Here is a 23,305-nt window from a genome sequence, read left to right as displayed (position 1 = left end):
ATGGTCAGCTCCTGTTGTGGCTCCGTCTGCTCTGACCAGAGCTGTGGCCGAAGTCTCTGCCAGGAGACCTGCTGCCGGCCCAGCTGCTGCCAGACCACCTGCTGCAGGACCACCTGCTGCCGCCCCAGCTGTGGTGTGTCCAGCTGCTGCCGCCCGGTCTGCTGCCAGCCCACCTGCCCTCGCCCCACTTGCTGCATTTCTAGCTGCTGCCGCCCCTCCTGCTGTGTTTCCAGCTGTGGTTCCAGCTCCTGCAGGCCTACCTGCTGCATCTCCAGCTGCTGCAGGCCCCGGTGCTGCCAGCCTGTGTGCTGCCAGCCCACCTGCTCTCGCCCCGCCTGCTGCATCTCTAGCTGCTGCCGCCCCTCCTGCTGTGTTTCCAGCTGTGGGTCCAGCTGCTGCAGGCCTACCTGCTGCATCTCCAGCTGCTGCAGGCCCCGGTGCTGCCAGTCTGTGTGCTGCCAGCCCACCTGCTCCCACATCTCCAGCTGCTGCCGCCCCTCTTGCTGTGGCTCCAGCTGCTGCCTGCGCCCAGTGTGTGGCCGGGTCTCCTGCCACACCACTTGCTATCGCCCCACCTGTGTCATCTCCACCTGCCCCCGCCCCGTGTGCTGTCCCTCCTCTTGCTGCTGAATCTCTGCTTTGAACATACTGCTTCCTCATTTCCTCCCTCCCCACAGTTGCAGAGCTTCTTTTTAAAATATGGAGGGTTCAAGAGAACTGGTCCCTTGAATTTCATTGGCAAACACCAGACATACCAAGCCCACGTTCTAATTTCTGTCCAAACTCCCTTCCTTTCTAAATTAGATCACTCGGAATCTCGTAGGAAATTACAATCTCCCAACACTCCTCCCTTTTTCTTCAGCACATCTATTTTTCATACTTAAGGAATTTGTCTCCATCACTTTTGGGGCCACTGATTTTTATTTAACATGGAATTCCAGTAAAGATTTCTTTGAGTACTCTTTGTTAAAGACTTTCTTATGTCTTCTTATTTCCATGAACCAAAATAAACCTCCTCCTACCAGTACTGAGAATTGAATCTGATTGTTACTCTCTTTCTTTTTTGTAAGGATTCATATTTTGATCCAAATAATTGTATTTTGCCTGCACCTTCCAAACAACACACATTAATTGACCTTCAAGAGAGGTCAAAAGACACTGATCACTTCTTAGTTATGTCTACAAAGTAGATAAATTAATCATTTTCTAGTCTTCATGGGGGAAAGGGGTGAAATTGAAGTGATAGGGCATCTATGAACATAATTACAGGAGAAAAGATTTGGAGATTGAACACAATTCATGATTTTTAACAACACCACCTTTCAGGGTTTTTTCACCTATAAAAGCATCACATAGATAGTTTAGTAAAAGTCTATGCATTTTCTACTTAGGGTCGCATGCAATGAGTCCTTCATCCACTCACACAGTGAAAATGTTAGTCACTCAGCTGTGTCCAACTCTATGCGACCCCAAAGATTGTAGCCCACCAGCTTGCTCTGTCCACGGAATTCTGCAGGCAAGAATACTGGAGTGGGTTGCCATTCCGTTCTCTGTGGATATTTCTGCCCCAAGGACCAAACCCCGGTCTCCTGCATTGCGGGCAGATTCTTTATCTTCTGAGTCCCCATGGAAGCCCCTGCATATTCACTAGAGTTCTGTTTTGTTTTTGTAAACAGAGCTTCAGTAGATTTGTGTTATAATAATTATTCAGAATATTCAGTTTATTCTGCCTTATAGGGGGGCTACCTTCAGTGCCAGGCAGGTGATATAAAACCATGAAACAGACCTGGTGACAGTCCTAGGTATTGCTGGTGACTGTGAGTTTAGGTCCAAGACAAAGAAGGGACCCTTCCAGTGCCATGCTTAGATGTCCACTGAAACTCTATCCCAGCTTGATTTCTCCAGCTGTCCACTTCTGCTCATTTCCCTCCCCCTTTCCTTCTAGAAGTGCTAATCCAAGAACACTTCTCAATAAACATCCTGTTTGCTATTTTTCATCTCTGGGTCTGCTTCCTAGGGAACTCATACAGTTCCCAAAAGCAATTTGTAATTCACAACAGTTAATCTGAGAGCTGGATAGCCTGACTGAAATGTAGTTTTCATTTTTTAGTGTATAATAAGTTGGAGCTTAAACATAAACTTGGAAAACTTATGGAACTGAATCTGTAGAGAGAATTGTGAACTTTATCTAAAGTACACATATTCTTTTCTAAGGATTTTATGTCACTTATACACCAATATCAGCTTTAGTTAAAAAAATTTAAATAACATAAAAGAATGTGTTCAAAAGTGAGTTTCCTGTTGTTGGTCTTTGCCAATCCCATTCAAAACCTATTTTCACAAACATACATTCTTATTGGATGCATTTGTATGACATTTATGTCTTTATTCATTAACCCAGCTTTAGCTGTACATTTTTTTGTTCTGATGTTTGTTCAATATTATTTTTTGGCCTTCAGGAAATGTGAACACATTCCTCCAATACGAGATAAGTATATTATTTCACAGATTTCTCTACATATTTTTTATATTTATTGCACAGATCTGTGAATTCATTTTTTCCACTACATGTTATGAAGAAATCTTGCTAAATGCATGGGAAATCCATCAGTTTTCTATATCAGCCAAATTCACTGTTAACAATAATATTCAGTTGATTCTGTGGGATTTCCTGATGTACAATCACGGCAACTAAGAGCCCCAGCCTCAGGATGTCCCCAGATTCATTCCCCAGTTGCCCACAGTGGTAACCGCATCATTAACTCAGACGTTTAGGTTTTTCTTTCTTTCCTGCCTTCGTTTCCACTTCCTCATCTGTACTTCCCAGAATCGCTCCGCAAAGTGAACTACCTGCACTCACATCTTTGCCTCAATATCAACTTTGGGTGAAATTCAAATAAAAACAATAGATGTTCAGCAAATATTTTTAGCTGATTGATATTAAATCAGTGATGGTGGTTAATTCTCACAAAAGAGATCTAAATTGTGATATCTGGAAGTGCAGAGAAGTGTCAACACTTGTGTTCACCTTCTTTCTATCATATCTGTTTCTGTGTTACTATACCACATGTATCCATGGTGTCCTATAAGTAAGTTCCATTCTATGCATCAAGTTTGAACTTCCATAAATGTGTTTTATCAAGTGACATGTTGCTTTTCACATAAACAAAAGTGGTTTTCCTCAAGTGTAACCATGATCCCTTTGTTTGGAATGTTTCTCCCACTTTTCTCGACCAGGCAAACAGACATATTTTTTAAAGGAACATGACATACCCTTAAGTCACCCCAAAGCCTTCATTCAGTCGACACACATTTGTCACTAATGTGCTCGTCTCAGTAACAAAATTAAATTTTATAGTTCGTGCCTTCAGGGTGTCTGCATCGCAATAGTGGAATGACAGAAAGTAACTGTGGGACAGCAGAGAGTGCAAAATTCAGAGCACAGTGCAGGGACAAATTATATTTAAACAGGGTAGTTAATCATTGGGAGGAAGCATTCAGGGGAAACCCGGGGTTTTGAGAGAGGAATAGTAGTTTGCAAAGATAACCACAAATATAAAACAGTCCAAGAAGATGAAATGGCTTCAGCAAAGGCTTGCAAGCTTTATTTTCCACCTCTTCCTCAGCTGTCTTAAAACAGCTTAACTTCTGTTTAATCTTACAGAATATTTTTTTCCTCTTAATGTTTCTATGCTTCTTTGGCCTATTGCTTAAAGAAGTAGTAAGAATACATACTACATTATAGCTGCATTAAAGATTCAATACAAATAAAAGATATTCATCACAATGCTCAGTGAACTCAGCACAATGCCTGGTAAATTTAGCATGCTGCTGCTGCTGCTGCTGCTAAGTCGCTTCAGTCTTGTCCGACTCTGTGCGACCCCATAGACGGCAGCCCACCAGGCTCCCCTGTCCCTGGGATTCTCCAGGCAAGAACACTGGAGTGGGTTGCCATTTCCTTCTCCAATGTATGAAAGTGAAAAGTGAAAGGGAAGTCGCTCAGTTGTGTCCGACTCTTCGCTACCCCATGGACTGCAGCCTACCAGGCTTCTCCATCCATGGGATCTTTCCAGGCAAGAGTACTGGAGTGGGGTGCCATTGCCTCCTCTGAAATTTAGCATAATGCACAGTAAATACTCTGCAAATGATAAATATCATTATTCCTCACCTTTTATTGAAGATGTATGAAACTTATCCACATACTATATATGTTGATTTTAGTTTTTCATTTAAAAATAGCATAGGAAGCTCAGTCTGGTGCTCTAAGACAACCTAGAGGGGTGAAACAGGATTGGGGTGGGAGGGCAGATCAGAGGGAAAGGATTATATACAGTTGAGGCTGAATCACATTGTTGTACTGCAGAAAGCTACACAACCTTGTAAAGGAATTATCCTCCATCTAAAAAATAAGACTTAAAAAATAACTGCCATTCTTTTGAAAATGAAACTTGCACATTTGTGTCTAGCTTGTTGCGACCCAATGGACTATACAGTCCATGGAATTCTCCAGGTCAAAATACTGGAATGGGTGGCCATTCCCTTCTCCCAGGGATCTTCCCAACCTAGGGATCGAACCCAGATCTCCCACATTGCAGGTGGATTCTTTCCCAGCTGAGCTATCAGGGAAGCCCTTCTTTTACCTATTTCCAAACTGTTTCTTAGGCATGTGTCTCATTCAAGCATCTACAGGAGGAAGATGAGGAGTTACATGTCAAGTTCTCTTACTACCCAACAGAATGTCTTCGCTCAGTTGAAGCCTTATTAATTCCAAACATTTTTATATATAACGAATGCTTTTGTAATGAAATCTCCTGTGTACATGACTGACAACTAAAAGATAAACCAAAATATCCCATTCTGGTTACCTAACTTGGGAGGCATAGAGCAAAAATGTGTTTCTTCTATTTAAAAGCTGTGAGTACTGCTAAGTGCTTGAGAACCTGGAGTGAAATCAGAGGCAGAATTCGTTAACTTCCTCATGGTCTATCTTCCTGACCATCCAAGAGGCCCACAGAGGATCACATTCATCCATATTATTTGTGGGACATCCTCCCTCCAAACAGCTTGTTTTCTAATTCATTTCCAGTGTTTAATCTCACCAGCACTTGTTCCCCTCACCTTTGAGAAAAAAATATACATGAGCCATATAAGAAACTTTTTCTCTCTGAAGTTCAGAGAGCAGTGATAGGAGAGAAGATCACACTCAAAAAATAAGTGTTGGAGTCATATGACTAATGCTTTGTAAGCACTGAACCCACCAGGAGTAAAGATGACACCCACAACGGAAGAACTAGGACAGGGCTTTCAATTGGACACACAGGCGCTTACCAGGAAAAGGAAAGGTATTATTTTCTCCATTTTCGAATACTGAATAAGAAACACATAATTATGTAATTAAATGATCAATTTTCCTAAGAGGGTAAACAATAAAAAGGAAATAATGATATAATGATAGCAGCTCTTCTGCAGCATATAAAGGGGGCTGTGGGCTGAGAAGACTCTCAGACTCAAGAAGCTCACTTTCCTGGAAACTCACCCAGACCTCCACCCTCTGACACCATGGTCAGCTCCTGTTGTGGCTCCGTCTGCTCTGACCAGAGCTATGGCCAAAGTCTCTGCCAGGAGACCTGTTGCCGCCCCATCTGCTGCCAGACCACCTGCTGCAGGACCACCTGCTGCCGCCCCAGCTGTGGTGTGTCCAGCTGCTGCCGCCCGGTCTGCTGCCAGCCCACCTGCCCTCGCCCCACCTGCTGCATCTCTAGCTGCTACCGCCCCTCCTGCTGTGTTTCCAGCTGTGGTTCCAGCTGCTGCAGGCCTACCTGCTGCATCTCCAGCTGCTGCAGGCCCCAGTGCTGCCAGTCTGTGTGCTGCCAGCCCACCTGCTCCCGCATCTCCAGCTGCTGCCGCCCCTCATGCTGTGGCTCTAGCTCCTGTGGCTCCAGCTGCTGCCGCCCGAGCTGCTGCCTGCGCCCAGTGTGTGGCCGGGTCTCCTGCCATACCACTTGCTATCGCCCCACCTGTGTCATCTCCACCTGCCCCCGCCCCGTGTGCTGTCCCTCCTCTTGCTGCTGAATCTGCTTTGAACATACTGCTTCCTCATTTCCTCCCTCCCCACAGTTGCAGAGCTTCTTTTTAAAATGTGGAGGGTTCAAGAGAATCGGTCCATTGAATTTCATAAGCAACACCAGACAGACTGAGCCCTCGATCTAACTTCTCTCCAAACTCCCCCACTTCTAAATGAAATCACTCAGGATCTACCCAAAAATTACAATCTCCCAACACTCTTCCCTATTTCTTCAGGACATCTGTTCTTTCATGCTTAGGGAATTTGTCTCCATCACTAGTGAGGCCACTTGATTTTTATCTCTCTGATATGAAATCCAATGAAGATTTTTTTGCTGTACTCTTTGGCAAAGATTTTCTTGTGTCTTGTTATTTCCATGAACCTAAATAAACGTCTTCCTACTGGCACTGAAAATTGAATCTGATTGTTGCGCTCTTTCGTTTTTTAAAGCATTTACATATTGATCCAAAGTAATTGAATTTTGCTTGCACCTGCCAAACAGCATAAATAATCAACCTTCAAGAGAGGTCAAATGACATTGACCGCTGCCTAGTCATGTCAAGGAAGTAGGTATATCAGTCATTTTCTAGTCCTTATGGGGGAAAGGGGTGAAACTGAAGTGATAGAGCATCTATGAATATAATAACAGGAGGAAAGATTTGGAAAGATTGAACACAATTCATGATTTTTAACAACACTAGCTTTCAGGGGTTTTTCACCTATAAAAGCATAGCATAGATAGTTTAGTTAAGTCTATGCACTCGGGTCACATGCAATGAGTCCTTCCTCCGCATACACAGTGAAAATGTTAGACACTCAGCCGTCTCCAACTCTATGTGACTCCGTGGATTGTAGCCCACCAGGCTCCTCTGTCCACGGAATTCTGCAGGCAAGAATACTGGAGTGGGTTGCCATTCTGTTCTCCAGGGCATCTTTCTGCCCCAGGAATCGAACCCAGGTCTCCTGCACTGTGGGCAGATTCTTAATCTTCTGAGCCACCATGGAAGCCCCTACATGTATACAGTGGAATTCTGTTTTATTCTGGTAGCCAGAGCTTCAGTAGATTTGGTTTATTATTATTATTATTCAGAATATTCAGTTAAGTCTGCCTTACGGTGGGGCTACCTTCAGTGCTAGGCAGGTGATATAAATGAGTGAAACAGACCTGGTGACAGTTCCTAGGTGACTGTGAGTTTATGTCGAACAGTAAAAAGGACCTTTCCAGTGCCATGCTTAGATGTCCACTGAAACTCTATCCCAGCTTGATTTCTCCAACTGTCCACTTTTGCTCAATTCCCTTCCCTTCCCTTTCCTCCTAGAAGTACTAATCCCAAATATACTTCTCGATAAATATCTTGCTTGCTAATTTTCATATCTGCGTCTGCTTCCTAGGAAACTCAAACAGTCCCCAAAAGCAATTCGTAATTCACAATAGTTAATTTAAGACTTGGAAAGACTGACTGAAATGTAGTTTTCATCTTTAGGTTTACACTAAGTAGAAGCTTAATCACAATCTGAGAAACCTTATGGAAATGAATCTGTAGAGAGGACTGTGAATTCTATCTAAAGTACATTTATTCTTTTCTAAGGATTTTATGTCACTTATACACAAACACATGCTTCTAAAAAAAACTGAATAACACAAAAGAATGTGATCAAAATGAGTTGCCCATCATTTAGTCTTTGCCAATCCCATTCAAAACCAATTTTTACAAATGGAGATACATTCTTATTGAACGCATTTGTATAACATCTATGTCTTTATTCACAAAGCCAGCTTTAGTTGTACATTTTTTTTCTGATGTTTATTCAAATATTATTGTTTTGCTTTCAGGAAATGTTAATACATTCCTCCAATACCTGGTCCTATATTATTAAATTATATTATTTGACAGACTTGTTAACATATATTTTATATTTATTGTTGAGAACTGTGAATACATGTTTCCCACTAGATTTTATGAAGAAATATTCCTAAGTGCATACGAAATCTATCAGTGTTCTAAGTCAGTTAACTTCACTGTTAACAATAATATTCAGGTGATTCTTTGGGATTTTCTAGACATATAGTCATGGCAGTGAATAGCCCCCAGCCTCAGGTATGTCCCTGGATTCATTCCTCAGTTACCCACAGTGGTAACCGCATTATTCACCCAGACTTATGGGTTTCTCTTTCATTCCCGCCTTGCTTTCTCATTTCCTCATGTGTACTTCCCAGAATCCCCAACCCCCACCCCCCGAGTGAACTACTTGCACTCACATTTGTGTTTCAATATCTATTTTGGGTGCAATTGAAACAGAGACAATGGATGTTCAGCAAATTTTTTTGTTGATTGATATTAAACCAGTGGTGGTGGTGACTTCTCAAAAAAGAGAGCTAAACTGGGCTGTCTGGAAGTGAAGAGAACTAGTTTCAGCATTTGTGTTCACCTCCTTTCTATCATATCTGTTTCTGTGTTAATACAGTATATGTATCCATGGTATCCTACAAGTAAGTTCCATTTTATGGATCAAAGTTGAACTTCCACAAATGTGTTTTATCAGGTGACTCGCTGTTTGCCACATAAACAAATGTGGTTTTCCTCAAGTGTAACCATGACCCCTTTGTTTGGAATGTTTCTCCCACTTTTCACTACCAGGCAAATGAGTAATAATTTTTAAAGTTCCATTATCTACCCGTAAGTCATCCAAAAGCCTTCATTTACTTGACAAACATTTGTCGCTAACATGCTGTATCCCAGTAACCAAATTAAATTTTATAGTTCATGCCTTCAGGGTGTCTGCATAGCAGTAGTGGAATGACAGAAAGTAACTGTGGGACAGCAGAGAGTGCAAAATTCGGAGCACAGTGCAGGGACAAATTGTATTTGAACAGGGTAGTTAATCATTGGGAGGAAGCATTCAGGGAAACCTGGGGTATGGACAGAGAAATAGTAGTTTGCAAAGATAACCACAATTATAAAACATTCCAAGAAGATGAAATGGCTTCAGCAAAGGCTTTCAAGCTTTATTTTCCACCTCTTCCTCAGCTGTCCTAAAACAGCTTAACTTCTATTTAATCTTACAGATTTTTTTTTTTTTTTTTGGTCCTCTTAATGTTTCTATGCTTCTTTGGACTATTGCTTAAAGAAGGAGTAAGAATATACACTACATTATATGCTGTAGTAAAGATTCAAAACAAATATAAGATATTCAGCACAATGCTCAGTGAGCTCAGCACAATGCCTGGTAAATTTAGCATCAGTTCAGTTCAGTTCAGTTCAGTCGCTCAGTCGTGTCCGACTCTGCGACCCCATGAATCGCAGCTCGCCAGGCCTCCCTGTCCATCACCAACTCCCGGAGTTCATTCAAACTCACGTCCATCGAGTCGGTGATGCCATCCAGCCATCTCATCCTCTGTCGTCCCCTTTTCCTCCTGCCCCCAATCCCTCCCAGTATCAGAGTCTTTTCCAATGACTCAACTCTTCGCATGAGGTGGCCAAAGTACTGGAGTTTCAGCTTCAGCATCAGTCCCTCCAAAGAATACCAGGGCTGATCTGCTTCAGAATGGACTGGTTGGATCTCCTTGCAGTCCAAGGGACTCTCAAGAGTCTTCTCCAACACCACAGTTCAAAAGCATCAATTCTTTGGTGCTCAGCTTTCTTCACAGTCCAACTCTCACATCCATACATGACCACTGGAAAAACCATAGCCTTGACTAGACCGACCTTTGTGGGCAAAGTAATGTCTCTGCTTTTCAATATGCTATCTAGGTTGGTCTTAACTTTCCTTCCAAGGAGTAAGCGTCTTTTAATTTCATGGCTGCAGTCACCATCTGCAGTGATTTTGGAGCCCCCCAAAATAAAGTCTGACACTGTTTCCACTGTTTCCCCATCTATTTCCCATGAAGTGATGGGACCAGATGCCATGATTTTCATTTTCTGAATGTCGAGCTTTAAGCCAACTTTTTCACTCTCCACTTTCACTTTCATCAAGAGGCTTTTTAGTTCCTCTTCACTTTCTGCCATAAGGGTGGTGTCATCTGCATATCTGAGGTTATCGCTATTTCTCCTGGCAATCTTGATTCCAGCTTGTGCTTCTTCCAGCCCAGCGTTTCTCATGATGTACTCTGCATAGAAGTTAAATAAACAGGGTGACAATATACAGCCTTGACGTACTCCTTTTCCTATCTGGAACCAGTCTGTTGTTCCATGTCCAGTTCTAACTGTTGTTGTCCAGTTCTAACCTGCATATAGGTTTCTCAAGAGGCAGGTCAGGTGGTCTGGCATTCCCATCTCTTTCAGAATTTTCCACAGTTTATTGTGATCCACACAGTCAAAGGCTTTGGCATAGTCAATAAAGCAGAAATAGACGTTTTTCTGGAACTCTCTTGCTTTTTCAATGATCCAGTGGATGTTGGCAATTTGATCTCTGGTTCCTCTGCCTTTTCTAAAACCAGCTTGAACATCTGAAGTTCACGGTTCACGTATTGTTGAAGCCTGGCTTGGAGAATTCTGAGCATTACTTTACTAGCATGTGAGATGAGTGCAATTGTGCAGTAGTTTGAGCATTCTTTGGCATTGCCCTTCTTTGGGATTGGAATGAACACCGACCTTTTCCAGTCCTGTGGCAACTGCTGAGTTTTCCAAATTTGCTGGCATATTGAGTGCAGCACTTTCACAGCATCATCTTTCAGGATTTTAAATAGCTCAACTGGAATTCCATCACCTGCACTAGCTTTGTTCGTAGTGATGCTTTCTAAGGCCCACTTGACTTCACATTCCAGGTTGTCTGGCTCTAGGTTAGTGATCATACCATCGTGATTATCTTGGTGGTAAAGATTTTTTTTGTACAGTTCTTCTGTGTATTCTTGCCACCTCTTCTTAATATCTTCTGCTTCTGTTAGGTCCATACCATTTCTGTCCTATATCGAGCCCATCTTTGCATGAAATGTTCCACTGGTATCTCTAATTTTCTTGAAGAAAAAAAATTTCTCTTCAAGAAATTTAGCATAATGCATAGTAAATACTCTACAAATGATAGATATCATTATTCCTCACCTTATTGAAGATATATGAAACTTATCCACTTACTATATATGTTGATTTTAGTTCTTCATTTAAAAATAACATAGGAAGCTCAGTCCGGTGCTCTATGACAACCTAGCGGGTGGGATGGGATTGCGGTTTGAGGGCGGCTCTGATGGAGGGGACATATATATATACTTATGGCTGAATCACATTGTTGTACTGCAGAAACCTACTCAATATTATAAAGGAATTATCCTCCATTTAAAAAATAAAGACTTAAAAAAATAACTGTCATTCTTTTGAAAATGAAAGTCGCTCACTCGAGTCCAGGTCTTTGCAACCCAATGGACTACCCAGTCCATGGAATTCTCCAGGTCAGAATACTGGAATGGGGGTCCTTTCCCTTCTCCAGGGGATCTTCCCAACCCAGGGTTGAACCCAGATCTCCCACATTGCAGGTGGATTCTTTTCCAGCTGAGCTATCAGGAAAGCCCTTCATTTAACTACTGCCAAACTGTTTCTTATGGATGTGTTTCATACAAGCATCAACAGGAAAAAGATGAGGAGTTATCTGTCAAGTTCTCTTACTACCCAACAGAATTCTTGGATCCATATTTTTGAAGGCTTAATAATGCCAAACTTCTTTGTAATTAATGAATGCTTTTATAATGAAATATCTGTGTACATGTCTGACAACTAAAAGATAAATCAAAACAGCCCATTCTAGTTGCTTAGCCTGGGAGGCATACAGCAAAAATGTGTTTCTTCTATTTAAAAGCTGTGAGTACTGCTAAGTGCTTGAGATGGTGTGAAATCAGACACAGAATTTGAAAATTCCTTGTAGTCTACCTATCTTCCTGACCATCCAAGATGCACACTTAAGATCACATTCATCCATATTATTTCTGGGACATCCTCCCCCAAACATCTTTCTTTCTAATTCCTTTCCAGTGTTTCACCTGACCAGCACTTGTTCCCCTCACCCTTGACAACAAAATATACATGAGCCATATAAGAAATTTTTCTCTCTGAAGTTCAGAGAGCAGTGATAGGAGGGAATATCACATTCCAAAAAAAGATGCTAGAGTCAGATGATAAAAGCTGTATAGGACAATGAACCAACCAGTAGAAAAGGTGACACCCAAAAGAAAGAACTGGGACAGGGCTTTCAATTGGACACACAGGCACTTACCAGGAAAAGGAAAGGTATTATTTTCTCCATTTTGGACTACTGCATGAGACACACACAATTATGTAATTAAATGATCAATTTTCCTAGGGGGTTAAACAATAACAAGGAAATGATGTAATGGTAGCAGCTCTTCAGCAGGATATAAAGGGGGCTGGGGACCAAGAAGACTCTCAGACTCAAGAAGCTCACTTTCCTGGAAACTCACCCAGATCCTCCACCTTCTGACACCATGGTCAGCTCCTGTTGTGGCTCTGTCTGCTCTGACCAGAGCTGTGGCCGAAGTCTCTGCCTGCAGACCTGCTGCCAGCCCAGCTGCTGCCAGACCACCTGCTGCAGGACCACCTGCTGCCGCCCCAGCTGTGGTGTGTCCAGCTGCTGCCGCCCGGTCTGCTGCCAGCCCACCTGCCCTCGCCCCACCTGCTGCATCTCTAGCTGCTACCGCCCCTCCTGCTGTGTTTCCAGCTGTGGTTCCAGCTGCTGCAGGCCTACCTGCTGCATCTCCAGCTGCTGCAGGCCCCAGTGCTGCCAGCCTGTGTGCTGCCAGCCCACCTGCTCTCGCCCCGCCTGCTGCATCTCTAGCTGCTGCCGCCCCTCCTGCTGTGTTTCCAGCTGTGGGTCCAGCTGCTGCAGGCCTGCTTGCTGCATCTCCAGCTGCTGCAGGCCCCGGTGCTGCCAGTCTGTGTGCTGCCAGCCCACCTGCTCCCACATCTCCAGCTGCTGCCGCCCCTCTTGCTGTGGCTCCAGCTGCTGCCTGCGCCCAGTGTGTGGCCGGGTCTCCTGCCACACCACTTGCTATCGCCCCACCTGTGTCATCTCCACCTGCCCCCGCCCCGTGTGCTGTCCCTCCTCTTGCTGCTGAATCTCTGCTTTGAGCATACTGCTTCCTCATTTCCTCCCTCCCCACAAGTGCAGAGCTTCTTTTTAAAATGTGGAGGAGTCAAGAGAACTGGTCCCTTGAATTTCATAAACAAACACCAGACATACTGAGCCCACATTCTAACTTCTGTCCAAACTCCCTCCCTTCTAAGTAAGAACACTCAGAATGTTCAAGGAAATTACATTCTCCCAACACTCTTCCCTATTTTTTTAGGACATATGTTTTTCATGCCTTAGGAATTGTCTCCATCACTTGTGGGGCCACTGATTTTTATCTCTCTGACAGGGAAATCCAATGAAGGTTTTTTGGTGTACTCTCTGTTAAAGATTTTCTTATGTCTTGTTATTTCCATGAACCTAAATAAACGTCCTCCTAGTGACACTGAAAATTGAATTTGATTGTTACTCTCTTTCTTTTTTTAAAGTATTTACATTTCATTCCAAAGTAATTGTATTTGCCTGCACTGCCAAACAGCACAAATTAATCAACCTTCAAGAGAGGTCAAATAACACTGGTCACTATTAGTTATGTTCAGAAAATAGATAAATAATCACTTTCTAGTCTTTATGGGGCAAAAGGGTGAAACTGTAGTGATAAAGCATCTATGAATATAATAACAGGAGGAAAGTTTTGGAAAGATTGAACACAATTTATGAGTTTTAACACCACCACCTTTCAGGGTTTTTTGCACTTATTAAAGCAACGGATAGATGTATTTTCTGCTTTGGGTCACATGCCACGAGTGCTTCGTCCACATACACAGTGAAAATGCTAGTCACTCAGCCGGGTCCAGCTCTATGTGACCCCGTGGATTGTAGCCCAGCAGGTCCTCTGTCCATGAAATTCTGCAGGCAAGAATACTGGAGTAGACTGCCATTCTGTTCTCCAGGGGATCTTCCTGCCCGAGGGGTCGAACCCAGGTCTCCTGCATTGCCAACAGATTCTTTATCTTCTGAGCCACAGTGGAAGCCCCTACATATACAGTGGAGTTCTGCTTTATTTTTGTAGCCAGAGCTTCAATAGATTTGATTTATTATTATTATTCAGACTATTCCGTTTATTCTGCTTTATAGAGGGGCTACTTTCACTGCCCGGAAGGTAATATAAATGATTGAAACAGACTTTATGACAGTTCCTAGGTATTGCTGGAATGTGTGATTTTATGTTCAAGAGAAAAAAGGGAACTTTCTAGTGCCATGCTTAGATGTCCACTGAAACTTTTTCTTAGACTGATTTCTCCAACTGTCCACTTCTGCTCACTTCCCTTCTCTTTCCTTCTACAACTGCTAATCTCACAAGCACTTCTCAATAAATATCCTGTTTACATATTTCAATCTCTGGGTCTGCTTCCTAGGGAACTCAAACAGTCCCCCAAAGCAATTGGTAATTCATAATAATTAATCTGAGAGCTGGAAAGACTGCCTGAAATGTAGTTTTCATCTTTTAGTATATAATATGTACGAGCTTAAACATAAATATAGAAAGCTTATGAAACTGAATCTGTAGCGAGAACTGTGAATTTTATCTAAATTACATATATTCTTTTCTAAAGGTCTTATGTCACTTATACATAAACACATGGCTTTTTAAAAAATTTAAATAGCACAGAAGAATGTGATCAAAATTTAGTTTCCTATCATTAGGCTTTGGCAATCCCATTCAAAACCTAGTTTTACAAATGGAGATACATTCTTATTGAATGCATGTGTATGACATTTATGTCTTTATTCACTAACCCAGCTTTAGCTGTACATTTTTTTGTTCTGATGTTTACTCAAATATTATTTTTTGGCCTTCAGGAAATGTTAATACATTCCTCCAATACCAGGTAAGTGTATTATTTTACAGATTTGTTTACATATTTTTATATTTTAGCACAGATCTGTGAATTCATTTTCCCATTATATTTTATGAAGAAATCGTGCTAAATGCATAGGAAATCCATCAGTTTTCTATATCAGCCAACTTCACTGCTGACAATAATATTCAGTTGATTCTGTGGGATTTTCTAGACACACAGTCATGGCGGCTAATAGCCCCCAGCCTCAGGTAGGTCGCCAGATTCATTCCGCAGTTACCCACAGTGTAACCGCATTATTATAGACGTATGGGCTTTCCTTTCATTCCTGTCTTGCTTTCCCACTTCCTCAGGTGTACTTCCCAGAATCGCCCCCCAAAGTAAACTACTTGCACTCACATCTTTGTCTCAATATATACTTTTAAACCAGGGATGGTCGCTAATTCTCACAAAAGAGAGCTAAATTGGAATGTCCAGAAGTGAAGAGAACCAGTGTCAACATATGTATTCACCTCCTTTCTATCATATCTGCTTCTGTGTTAATACAGTATATGTATGTATGGTGTCCTATAAGTAAGTTGGATTCTGTGCATCAAATTTGAACTTCCACAAATGTGTTTTATCAGATGACACGTTGCTTGCCACTTAAACAAATGTGGTTTTCCTCAAGTATAACCATGATCCCTTTGTTTGGAATGTTTCTCCCACTTTTCTCAACCAGGCAAAACAGACATATTTTTTAAAGGACCATTACATACCCTTAATTTATCCAAAAGCCTTCATTCACTCGACAAACATTTGTCACTAATATGCTCTGTCCCAGGAACAAAATTAAATTTTATAGTTCATGCCCTCAGGGTGTCTGCATTGCAGAGAGTGCTAAATTCAGAGCACAATGCTGTGACAAATTATATTTGAACAGGGTAGGTAATCATTTGGAGGAAGCATACAGGGGAAACCTGGGTTTTGAGAGAGGAATAGGAGTTTGCAGAGATAACGATAAAGATGAAACATGGAATGAAGCAGCTTCAGCAAAGGGTTGCAAGCTTTATTTTTCACCCCTTCTTCAGCTGTCCTAAAACAGCTTAACTTCTGTTTAATCTTACAGAAGTTTTTTTTTTTTCTTTTCCTTTTAACGTTTCTATGCTTCTTTGGCCTGTTGCTTAAAGAAGTAGTAAGAAAACACATTATATTATATGCAGCATTACAGATTCAAAACAAATATAAGGTATTCAGCACAATGCTCAGTGAACTCAGCACAGAGTCTAGTGAGTTTAGCATAATGAATAGTAAATATTCTACAGATGATAAATATTATTATTCTTCACCTTTTATTGAAGATGTGTGGAACTTTTCCATGTACTATATATGTCAATTTTAGTTCTTCAGTTAAAAATAACATAGGAAGCTCAGTCCTATGCTCTATCACAACCTAGAGGGGTGGGATGTGATTGGAGTGGGAGGGCAGATCAGAGGGAGGGGATATATATATATACTTATGGCTGAATCACATTGTTGTACTGCAGAAAGCTACAAAACCTTGTAAAGGAATTATCCTCCAATTAAAAAAATAAAGACTTAAAAAATAACTGTCATTCTTTTGAAAATGAAAGTCACTCAGTCATGTCCAGCTCTTTGTAACCCCATGGACTATACAGTGCATGGAATTATCCTGGCCAGAATACAGGAATGGGTAGTTGTTCGCTTCTCCAGGGGATTTTCCCAACCCAGGGATCGAACCCAGGTCTCCCACATTGCAGGCGGATTTTTTCCCAGCTGAGCTATTAGAAAGCCCTTCTTTTAACTATTGCCAAACTCTTTCTTATGCGTATGTCTCATTCAAGCATATACAGGAAAAAGATGAGGAGTTATCTGTCAAGTTCTCTTACTACCCAACAGAATGTCTTGGATCCGTATTATTGAAGACTTAATAATTCCAAACATGTTTATATATAATGAATGCTTTTGTAATGAAATATCCTGTATACAAGTCTGACAACTAAAAGATAAACCAAAATATCCCCTTCTGGTTGCCTAGCCTGAGAGACATACAGCAAAAATGTGTTTCTTCTATTTAAAAGCTGTGAGTACTGCTAGCAGTGCTTGAGACAGTGGAATGAAATCAGACACAGAATTTGAAACTTCCTTGTAGTGTAACTATCTTCCTCACCATCCAAGATGCCCACATAGGATCACATTCATTCATATAATATGTGGAACACCCTCCCCCCAAACATCTTTCTTTCTAATTCCTTTTCATGTTTAACCTCACCAGCACTTATTCCCCACAGCCTTGACAACAAAATATGCATGAGTCATATAAGAAATTTTTTCTCTCTGAAGTTCAGAGAGCAGTGATAGGAGAGAAGATCACATTTAAAAAAAAAGTGTTAGAGAGTCATACGACTAATGCTTTCTAAGCATTGAACCAACCAGGAATAAAGGTGACACCCACTAGGGAAGGCTAGGACAGGGCTTTCAATTGGATACACAGGTGCTTACCAGGAAAAGGAATGGTATTATTTTTTCCATTTTCGAATACTGGATAAGAAACACACAATTATGTAATTAAATGATCAATTTTCCTAAGAGGGTAAACAATAACAAGGAAATAATGATGTCATGAGAGCAGCTCTTCAGCAGGATATAAAGGGGGCTGGGGACCGAGAAGACTCTCAGACTCAAGAAACTCACTTTCCTGGAAACTCACCCAGAACTTCCACCCTCTAACACCATGGTCAGCTCCTGTTGTGGCTCCGTCTGCTCTGACCAGAGCTGTGGCCGAAGTCTCTGCCTGGAGACCTGCTGCCGCCCTAGCTGCTGCCAGACCACCTGCTGCAGGACCACCTGCTGCCGCCCCAGCTGTGGTGTGTCCAGCTGCTGCCGCCCGGTCTGCTGCCAGCCCATCTGCCCTCGCCCCACCTGCTGCATCTCTAGCTGCTACCGCCCCTCCTGCTGTGTTTCCAGCTGTGGTTCCACCTGCTGCAGGCCCCAGTGCTGCCAGCCTGTGTGCTGCCAGCCCACCTGCTCTCGCCCCACCTGCTGCATCTCTAGCTGCTGCCGCCCCTCCTGCTGTGGGTCCAGCTGTGGTTCCAGCTGCTGCAGGCCTACCTGCTGCATCTCCAGCTGCTGCAGGCCCCGGTGCTGCCAGTCTGTGTGCTGCCAGCCCACCTGCTCCCGCATCTCCAGCTGCTGCCGCCCCTCTTGCTGTGGCTCCAGCTGCTGCCTGCGCCCAGTGTGTGGCCGGGTCTCCTGCCACACCACTTGCTATCGCCCCACCTGTGTTATCTCCACCTGCCCCCGCCCCGTGTGCTGTCCCTCCTCTTGCTGCTGAATCTCTGCTTTGAACATACTGCTTCCTCATTTCCTCCCTCCCCACAGTTGCAGAGCTTCTTTTTTAAATGTGGAGGATTCAAGAGAACTGGTCCCTTGAATTGATAAGCAAACACCAGACATAATGAGCCCATGTTCTATCTTCTCTCCACAGTCCCTCCCATACAAATGAGATCACTCAGAATCTCCCAGGAAATTACAATTTCTAAACACTCCTCCCTTTTTCTTCAGGATATCTCTTAATCATGCTTAAGGAATTTGTCTCCATCACTTGTGGGTCCACTGATTTTTACCTCTGATATGGAAATACAATGAAGATTTTTTGGTGTACTCTTTGGTAAAGATTTTCTTATGTCTTGTTATTTCCATGAACCTAAATAAATGTCTCCCTATTGGCACTGAAATTTGAATCTGATTGTTAGTCTCTTTCTTTTTTAAAAAGGATTTACATTTCAATCCAAAGTAATTGAATTTTGCCTGCACCTGCCAAACAGCACAAATTAATCAACCTTCAAGAGAGGCCAAATGATACTGATCACTACTAGTTACGTCTAGAAAATAAATTAATCATTTTCTAGTCTTTATGGGGAAAGGAGGTGAAACTGAAGTGATAGAGCATCTATGAAGATAATAACATGAGAAAAGATTTGGAAAGATTGAGCACAATTCATGATTTTTAACAACACCACCTTTCAGGGTTTTTTCACCTACAAAAGCGGCAGATAGATAGATTAGTAAAGTCTATGTATTTTCTACTTTGAGTCACATACAGTGAGACCTTCGTCCACATATACAGTGAAAATGTTAGTCACTCAGCTGGGTCCAACTCTATGCGACCCCGTGGATTGTAGCTCAGCAGGCTCCTCTGTCCATGAAATTCTGCAGGCAAGAATACTGTAGTGGGTTGCCATTCCATTCCTCTGGGGATCTTTCTGCCCCAGGGATCAAACCCATGTCTCTTGCATTGCGGGCAGATTCTTTATCTTATGAGCCAACATGGAAGCCCCTACAGGTATACAGTGGAATTCTGTTTTATTCTGGTAGCCAGAGCTTCAGTAGATTTGGTTTATTATTATTATTACTATTCAGAATATTCAGTTTATTCTGACTTATAGTAGGGCTACCTTCAGTGCCAGGCAGGTGATATAAATGAATGAAACAGACCTGGTGACAGTTCCTTGGTATTGCTGGTGACTGTGATTTTATGTCCAAGACAAAAAAAGGGACCTTTCCAGTACCATGCTTAGATGTCCACTGAAACTCTATCCCAGCTTGATTTCTCCAACTGTCCACTTCTGCTCACTTCCCATCTCTTTCCTCCTAGAACTACTAGTCCCAAGAGCACGTCTCGATAAATACTCTGTTTGCTAATTTTCACCTCTGTGTCTGCTTCCTAGGGAACTCAAACAGTCCCGAAAAGCAATTTGTAATTCACAACAGTTAATCTGAGAGCTGGAAAGACTGCCTGAAATGTAGTTTTCATCTTTTAGTGTATAGTAAGTAGAAGCTTAATCATAATCCAAGAAAACTTATGGAAATGAATCTGTAGAGAGAACTGTGAATTTTATTTAAAGTACTTTTATTTTTTTCTAAGGATTTTATGTCACCTATACACACACATGCTTTTTTTAAAATTTTGAATAACACAAAAGAATGATCAAAATAGTTGCCCATCATTTGTCTTTGCCAATCCCATTCAAAACCAATTTTTACAAATGGAGATACATTCTTATTGAATCTTTTTGTATGACATTTGAGACAGTAAGGAGAGGGAGAGGGTGGGATGATTTGGGAGAATGGCATTGAAACATGTATAATATCATATAAGAAATGAATCGCCAGTCCAGGTTCAATGCAGGATACAGGATGCTTGGGGCTGGTGCACTGGGATGACCCAGAGTGATGGTATGGGGAGGGAGGTGGGAAGGGGGGTTCAGGATGGGGAACACGTGTACACTCATGGCAGATTCATGTTGATGTATGGCAAAACCAATACAATATTGTAATTAGTCTCCAATTAAAATAAATAAATTTAAATTAAAAAAAATAAAATAAAAATTTTGAATAACACAAAAGAGTGATCAAAATAGTTACCCATCATTTGTCTTTGCCAATACCATTCAAAACCAATTTTTACAAATGGAGATACATTCTTATTGAACCCTTTTGTATGACATTTGTGTCTTTATTCAGAAACCCAGCTTTACTTGTACATTTTTTTTGTTCTGATATTTATTCAAATATTATTTTTTAGCCTTCAGGCAATGTTAATACATTCCTCCAATACCTGGTAAGTATATCATTTGACAGATTTGTTTACATATTTTTTATATTTATTGTTGAGAACTGTGAATACATGTTTCCTGTTAGATTTTATGAAGAAATATTGCTAAGTGCATAAGAAATCTATCAGTGTTCTAAGCCAGTCAACTTCACTGTTAACAATAATATTCAGGTGATTCTTTGGGATTTTCTAGACGTATAATCATGGTGGTGAATAGCCCCCAGCCTCAGGTATGTCCCCGGATACATTCCTCAGTTACCCACAGTGGCAACCTCATTATTAACCCAGACTTACGGGTTTTTCTTTCGTTCCTGCCTTGCTTTCTCATTTCCTCATGTGTACATCCCAGAATCCACCTCTTCCCCCCGCCTCCGCCAAGTGAACTACTTGCACTCACATTTATGTTTCAATATCTATTTTGGGTGCAATTGAAACAAAGACAATAGACGTTCAGCAAATATTTTTTGTTGATTGATACTAAACCAGTGGTGGTGGTTAGTTCTCCCAAAAGAGAGCTAAATTGGGATGTCTGCAAGTGAAGAGAACCAGTGTCAACACTTGTGTTCTCCTCCTTTCTATCATATCTGTTTCTTTGTTAATGCAGTATATGTATCCATGGTGTCCTATAAGTATGTACGATTCTACGGATCAAAGTTGAACTTCCACAAGTGTGTTTTATCAGGTGACATGTGGCTTGCCACATAAACAAATGTGGTTTTCCTCAGGTGTAACCATGACCCCATTGATGGAATGTTTCTCCCACTTTTCTCTACCAGGAAAAAAGACATATTTTTTAAAGGACCATTATATACCTGTAAGTCATCCAAAAGCCTTCATTCACTCGACAAACATTTGTCACTCATGTGCTCTGTCCCAGTAACAAAAATAAAATTTATAGTTCATGCCTTCAGGGTGTCTGCATAACAATAGTGGAATGACAGAAAGTAACTGTGGTGCATCAGAGTGCAAAAAAACAGAGCACAATGCAGAGACAAATTGCATTTGAACAGGGTAGTTAATCATTGGGAGGAAGCAAGTAGCGTAAACCTGGGGTTTTGAGAGAGGAATAGGAGTTTGCAAAGGTAATGACAAAGATGAAACATTCCAGGAAGATGACATGGCTTCAGAAAAGGTTTGCAAGCTTTATTTTTTACCTCTTCCTCAGCTGTCCTAAACAGCTTACTGCTACTGCTAAGTCACTTCAGTCGTGTCCGATTCTGTGTGACCCCATAGATGGCAGCCCACCAGGCTCCCCCGTCCCTGGAATTCTCCAGGCAAGAACACTGGAGTGGGTTGCCATTTCCTTCTCCAATGCATGAAAGTGAAAAGTGAAGTCGTGTCCGACTCTTAGTGACCACATGGACTGTAGCCCACCAGGCTCCTCCATCCATGGGATTTTCCAGGCAAGAGTACAGGAGTTCTGTTTAATCTTACACAAATTTTTTTTTGCTCTTAACGTTTCTATGCTTCTTCGGACTATTGCTTAAAGAAGTAGTAATAATACACACTGTACTATATTTTGCTTTAAAGATTCAAAACAAATATAAGATATTCAGCACAATGCTCAGTGAACTCAGCACAATGCCTGGTAAATTTAGCATAATGCATAGTAAATACAAATGATAAATATCATTATTCCTCACCTTTTATTGAAGAGGTATGGATATATGTTGATTTTAGTTCTTCATTTAAAAATAATATAGGAAGCTCAGTCTGGTGTTCTCTGACAACCTAGAGGGGTGGGATGGGATTGGGGTGGAGGGCAGATCAGAGGGAGGGGACATATATATACTTATGCCTGAATCACATTGTTGTACTGCAGAAAGCTACACAACCTTGTAAAGGAATTATCCTCCAATTAAAAAATAAAGACTTAAAAAAATAACTGTCATTCTTATGAAAATGAAAGTTGCTCAGTCATGTCCAGCTCTTTGTGACCCCATAGACTATATAGTCCATGGAATTCTCCAGGTCAGAATACTGGAATTGGTAGCCATTCCCTTCTCCAGGGGATCTTACCAACCCAGAGATCGAACCAAGGTCTCCCACATTGAAGGCAAATCCTTTACCAGCTGACTTATCAGGGAAGCCCTTTTTTAAACTATTGTCATGCTGTTTCTTATGCATGTGTCTCATTCAAGTATCTACAGGAAAAGGATGAGGAGTTATCTGTCAAGTTCTCTTACTACACAACAGAATTCTTGGATCCATAGTTTTGAACGTTTAATCATTCCAAACATGTTTATATACAGTGAATGCTTTTAAAATGAAATATCCTGTGTACAAGTTTGACAACTTAAAGATAAATCAAAACATCCCATTCTGGTTGCCTAGCCTGGGAGACATACAGCAAAAATGTGTTTCTTCTATTTAAAAGCTGTGAGTACTGCTAAGGGCTTGAGACAGTGGAGTGAAATCAGACACAGAATGTGAAACTTTCTTGTGGTCTACCTATCTTCCTGACCATCCAAGATGCACACTTAGGATCACATTCATCCATATTATTTCTGGGACATCCTCCCCCAAACGTCTTTCTTTCTAATTCCTTTCCAGTGTTTCACCTGACCAGCACTTGTTCCCCTCACCCTTGACAACAAAATATACATGAGCCATATAAGAAATTTTTCTCTCTGAAGTTCAGAGAGCAGTGATAGGAGGGAATACCACATTCCAAAAAAAGATCCTAGAGTCAGATGATAAAAGCTGTATAGGACAATGAACCAACCAGTAGAAAAGGTGACACCCAAA

The 23,305-nt window shown here is 41.6% G+C and overlaps 4 protein-coding genes across 7 annotated transcripts; all 4 read left to right on the top strand.

The window, feature by feature from the left end:
• LOC113877929 (keratin-associated protein 4-11-like) lies at positions 1–630 on the top strand. Of its 2 annotated transcripts, none has more exons than XM_027518609.1 (2): positions 1–137; positions 255–630. In XM_027518609.1, exons 1-2 carry the CDS (start codon positions 1–3, stop codon positions 628–630), a joined length of 513 nt encoding a protein of 170 aa, XP_027374410.1. The 2 variants fall into 2 exon arrangements, with proteins under 2 accessions (XP_027374410.1, XP_027374409.1); XM_027518608.1 differs by having other exon boundaries at positions 1–167.
• A 4,929-nt stretch (positions 631–5,559) lies between these two features.
• Positions 5,560–6,072, top strand: LOC113877930 (keratin-associated protein 4-7-like). Its single transcript, XM_027518610.1, has one exon. The coding sequence runs from the start codon at positions 5,560–5,562 to the stop codon at positions 6,070–6,072; it is 513 nt and encodes a 170-aa protein (XP_027374411.1).
• Positions 6,073–12,459: 6,387 nt separating this feature from the next.
• Positions 12,460–13,535, top strand: LOC113878241 (keratin-associated protein 4-11-like). 3 transcript variants are annotated; one of them, XM_027519217.1, is made up of 2 exons: positions 12,495–12,631; positions 12,749–13,124. In XM_027519217.1, the coding sequence occupies exons 1-2, from the start codon at positions 12,495–12,497 to the stop codon at positions 13,122–13,124; spliced, it is 513 nt and encodes a 170-aa protein (XP_027375018.1). The 3 variants fall into 3 exon arrangements, with proteins under 3 accessions (XP_027375016.1, XP_027375018.1, XP_027375017.1); XM_027519216.1 differs by having other exon boundaries at positions 12,495–12,661; XM_027519215.1 differs by having other exon boundaries at positions 12,460–13,535.
• A 4,139-nt stretch (positions 13,536–17,674) lies between these two features.
• Positions 17,675–18,274, top strand: LOC113878276 (keratin-associated protein 4-11-like). Its single transcript, XM_027519286.1, has 2 exons — positions 17,675–17,811; positions 17,908–18,274. Exons 1-2 carry the CDS (start codon positions 17,675–17,677, stop codon positions 18,272–18,274), a joined length of 504 nt encoding a protein of 167 aa, XP_027375087.1.
• Positions 18,275–23,305: the final 5,031 nt, after the last annotated feature.

This window comes from Bos indicus x Bos taurus, chromosome 19 (assembly GCF_003369695.1).
Source record: "Bos indicus x Bos taurus breed Angus x Brahman F1 hybrid chromosome 19, Bos_hybrid_MaternalHap_v2.0, whole genome shotgun sequence".
In the NCBI taxonomy this organism is placed as follows: Eukaryota; Metazoa; Chordata; class Mammalia; order Artiodactyla; family Bovidae; genus Bos; species Bos indicus x Bos taurus.
The sequence above is the reverse complement of the archived record's forward strand: the minus strand, read 5'-3'. Positions and strand labels throughout refer to the sequence as shown.

What these genes read in the sequence shown, in the direction of transcription:
- LOC113877929 (XM_027518608.1), top strand. Translation starts at nt 1, where the DNA reads ATGGTCAGCTCCTGTTGTGGCTCCGTCTGCTCTGACCAGAGCTGTGGC. An exon ending in TGCCGCCCGGTCTGCTGCCA is followed by an intron (nt 168 to 254) that starts GCCCACCTGCCC and finishes CAGCTCCTGCAG; the next exon opens with GCCTACCTGCTGCATCTCCA.
- LOC113877930 (XM_027518610.1), top strand. Translation starts at nt 5,560, where the DNA reads ATGGTCAGCTCCTGTTGTGGCTCCGTCTGCTCTGACCAGAGCTATGGC.
- LOC113878241 (XM_027519215.1), top strand. Translation starts at nt 12,495, where the DNA reads ATGGTCAGCTCCTGTTGTGGCTCTGTCTGCTCTGACCAGAGCTGTGGC.
- LOC113878276 (XM_027519286.1), top strand. Translation starts at nt 17,675, where the DNA reads ATGGTCAGCTCCTGTTGTGGCTCCGTCTGCTCTGACCAGAGCTGTGGC. An exon ending in TGCCGCCCCAGCTGTGGTGT is followed by an intron (nt 17,812 to 17,907) that starts GTCCAGCTGCTG and finishes CTGTGTTTCCAG; the next exon opens with CTGTGGTTCCACCTGCTGCA.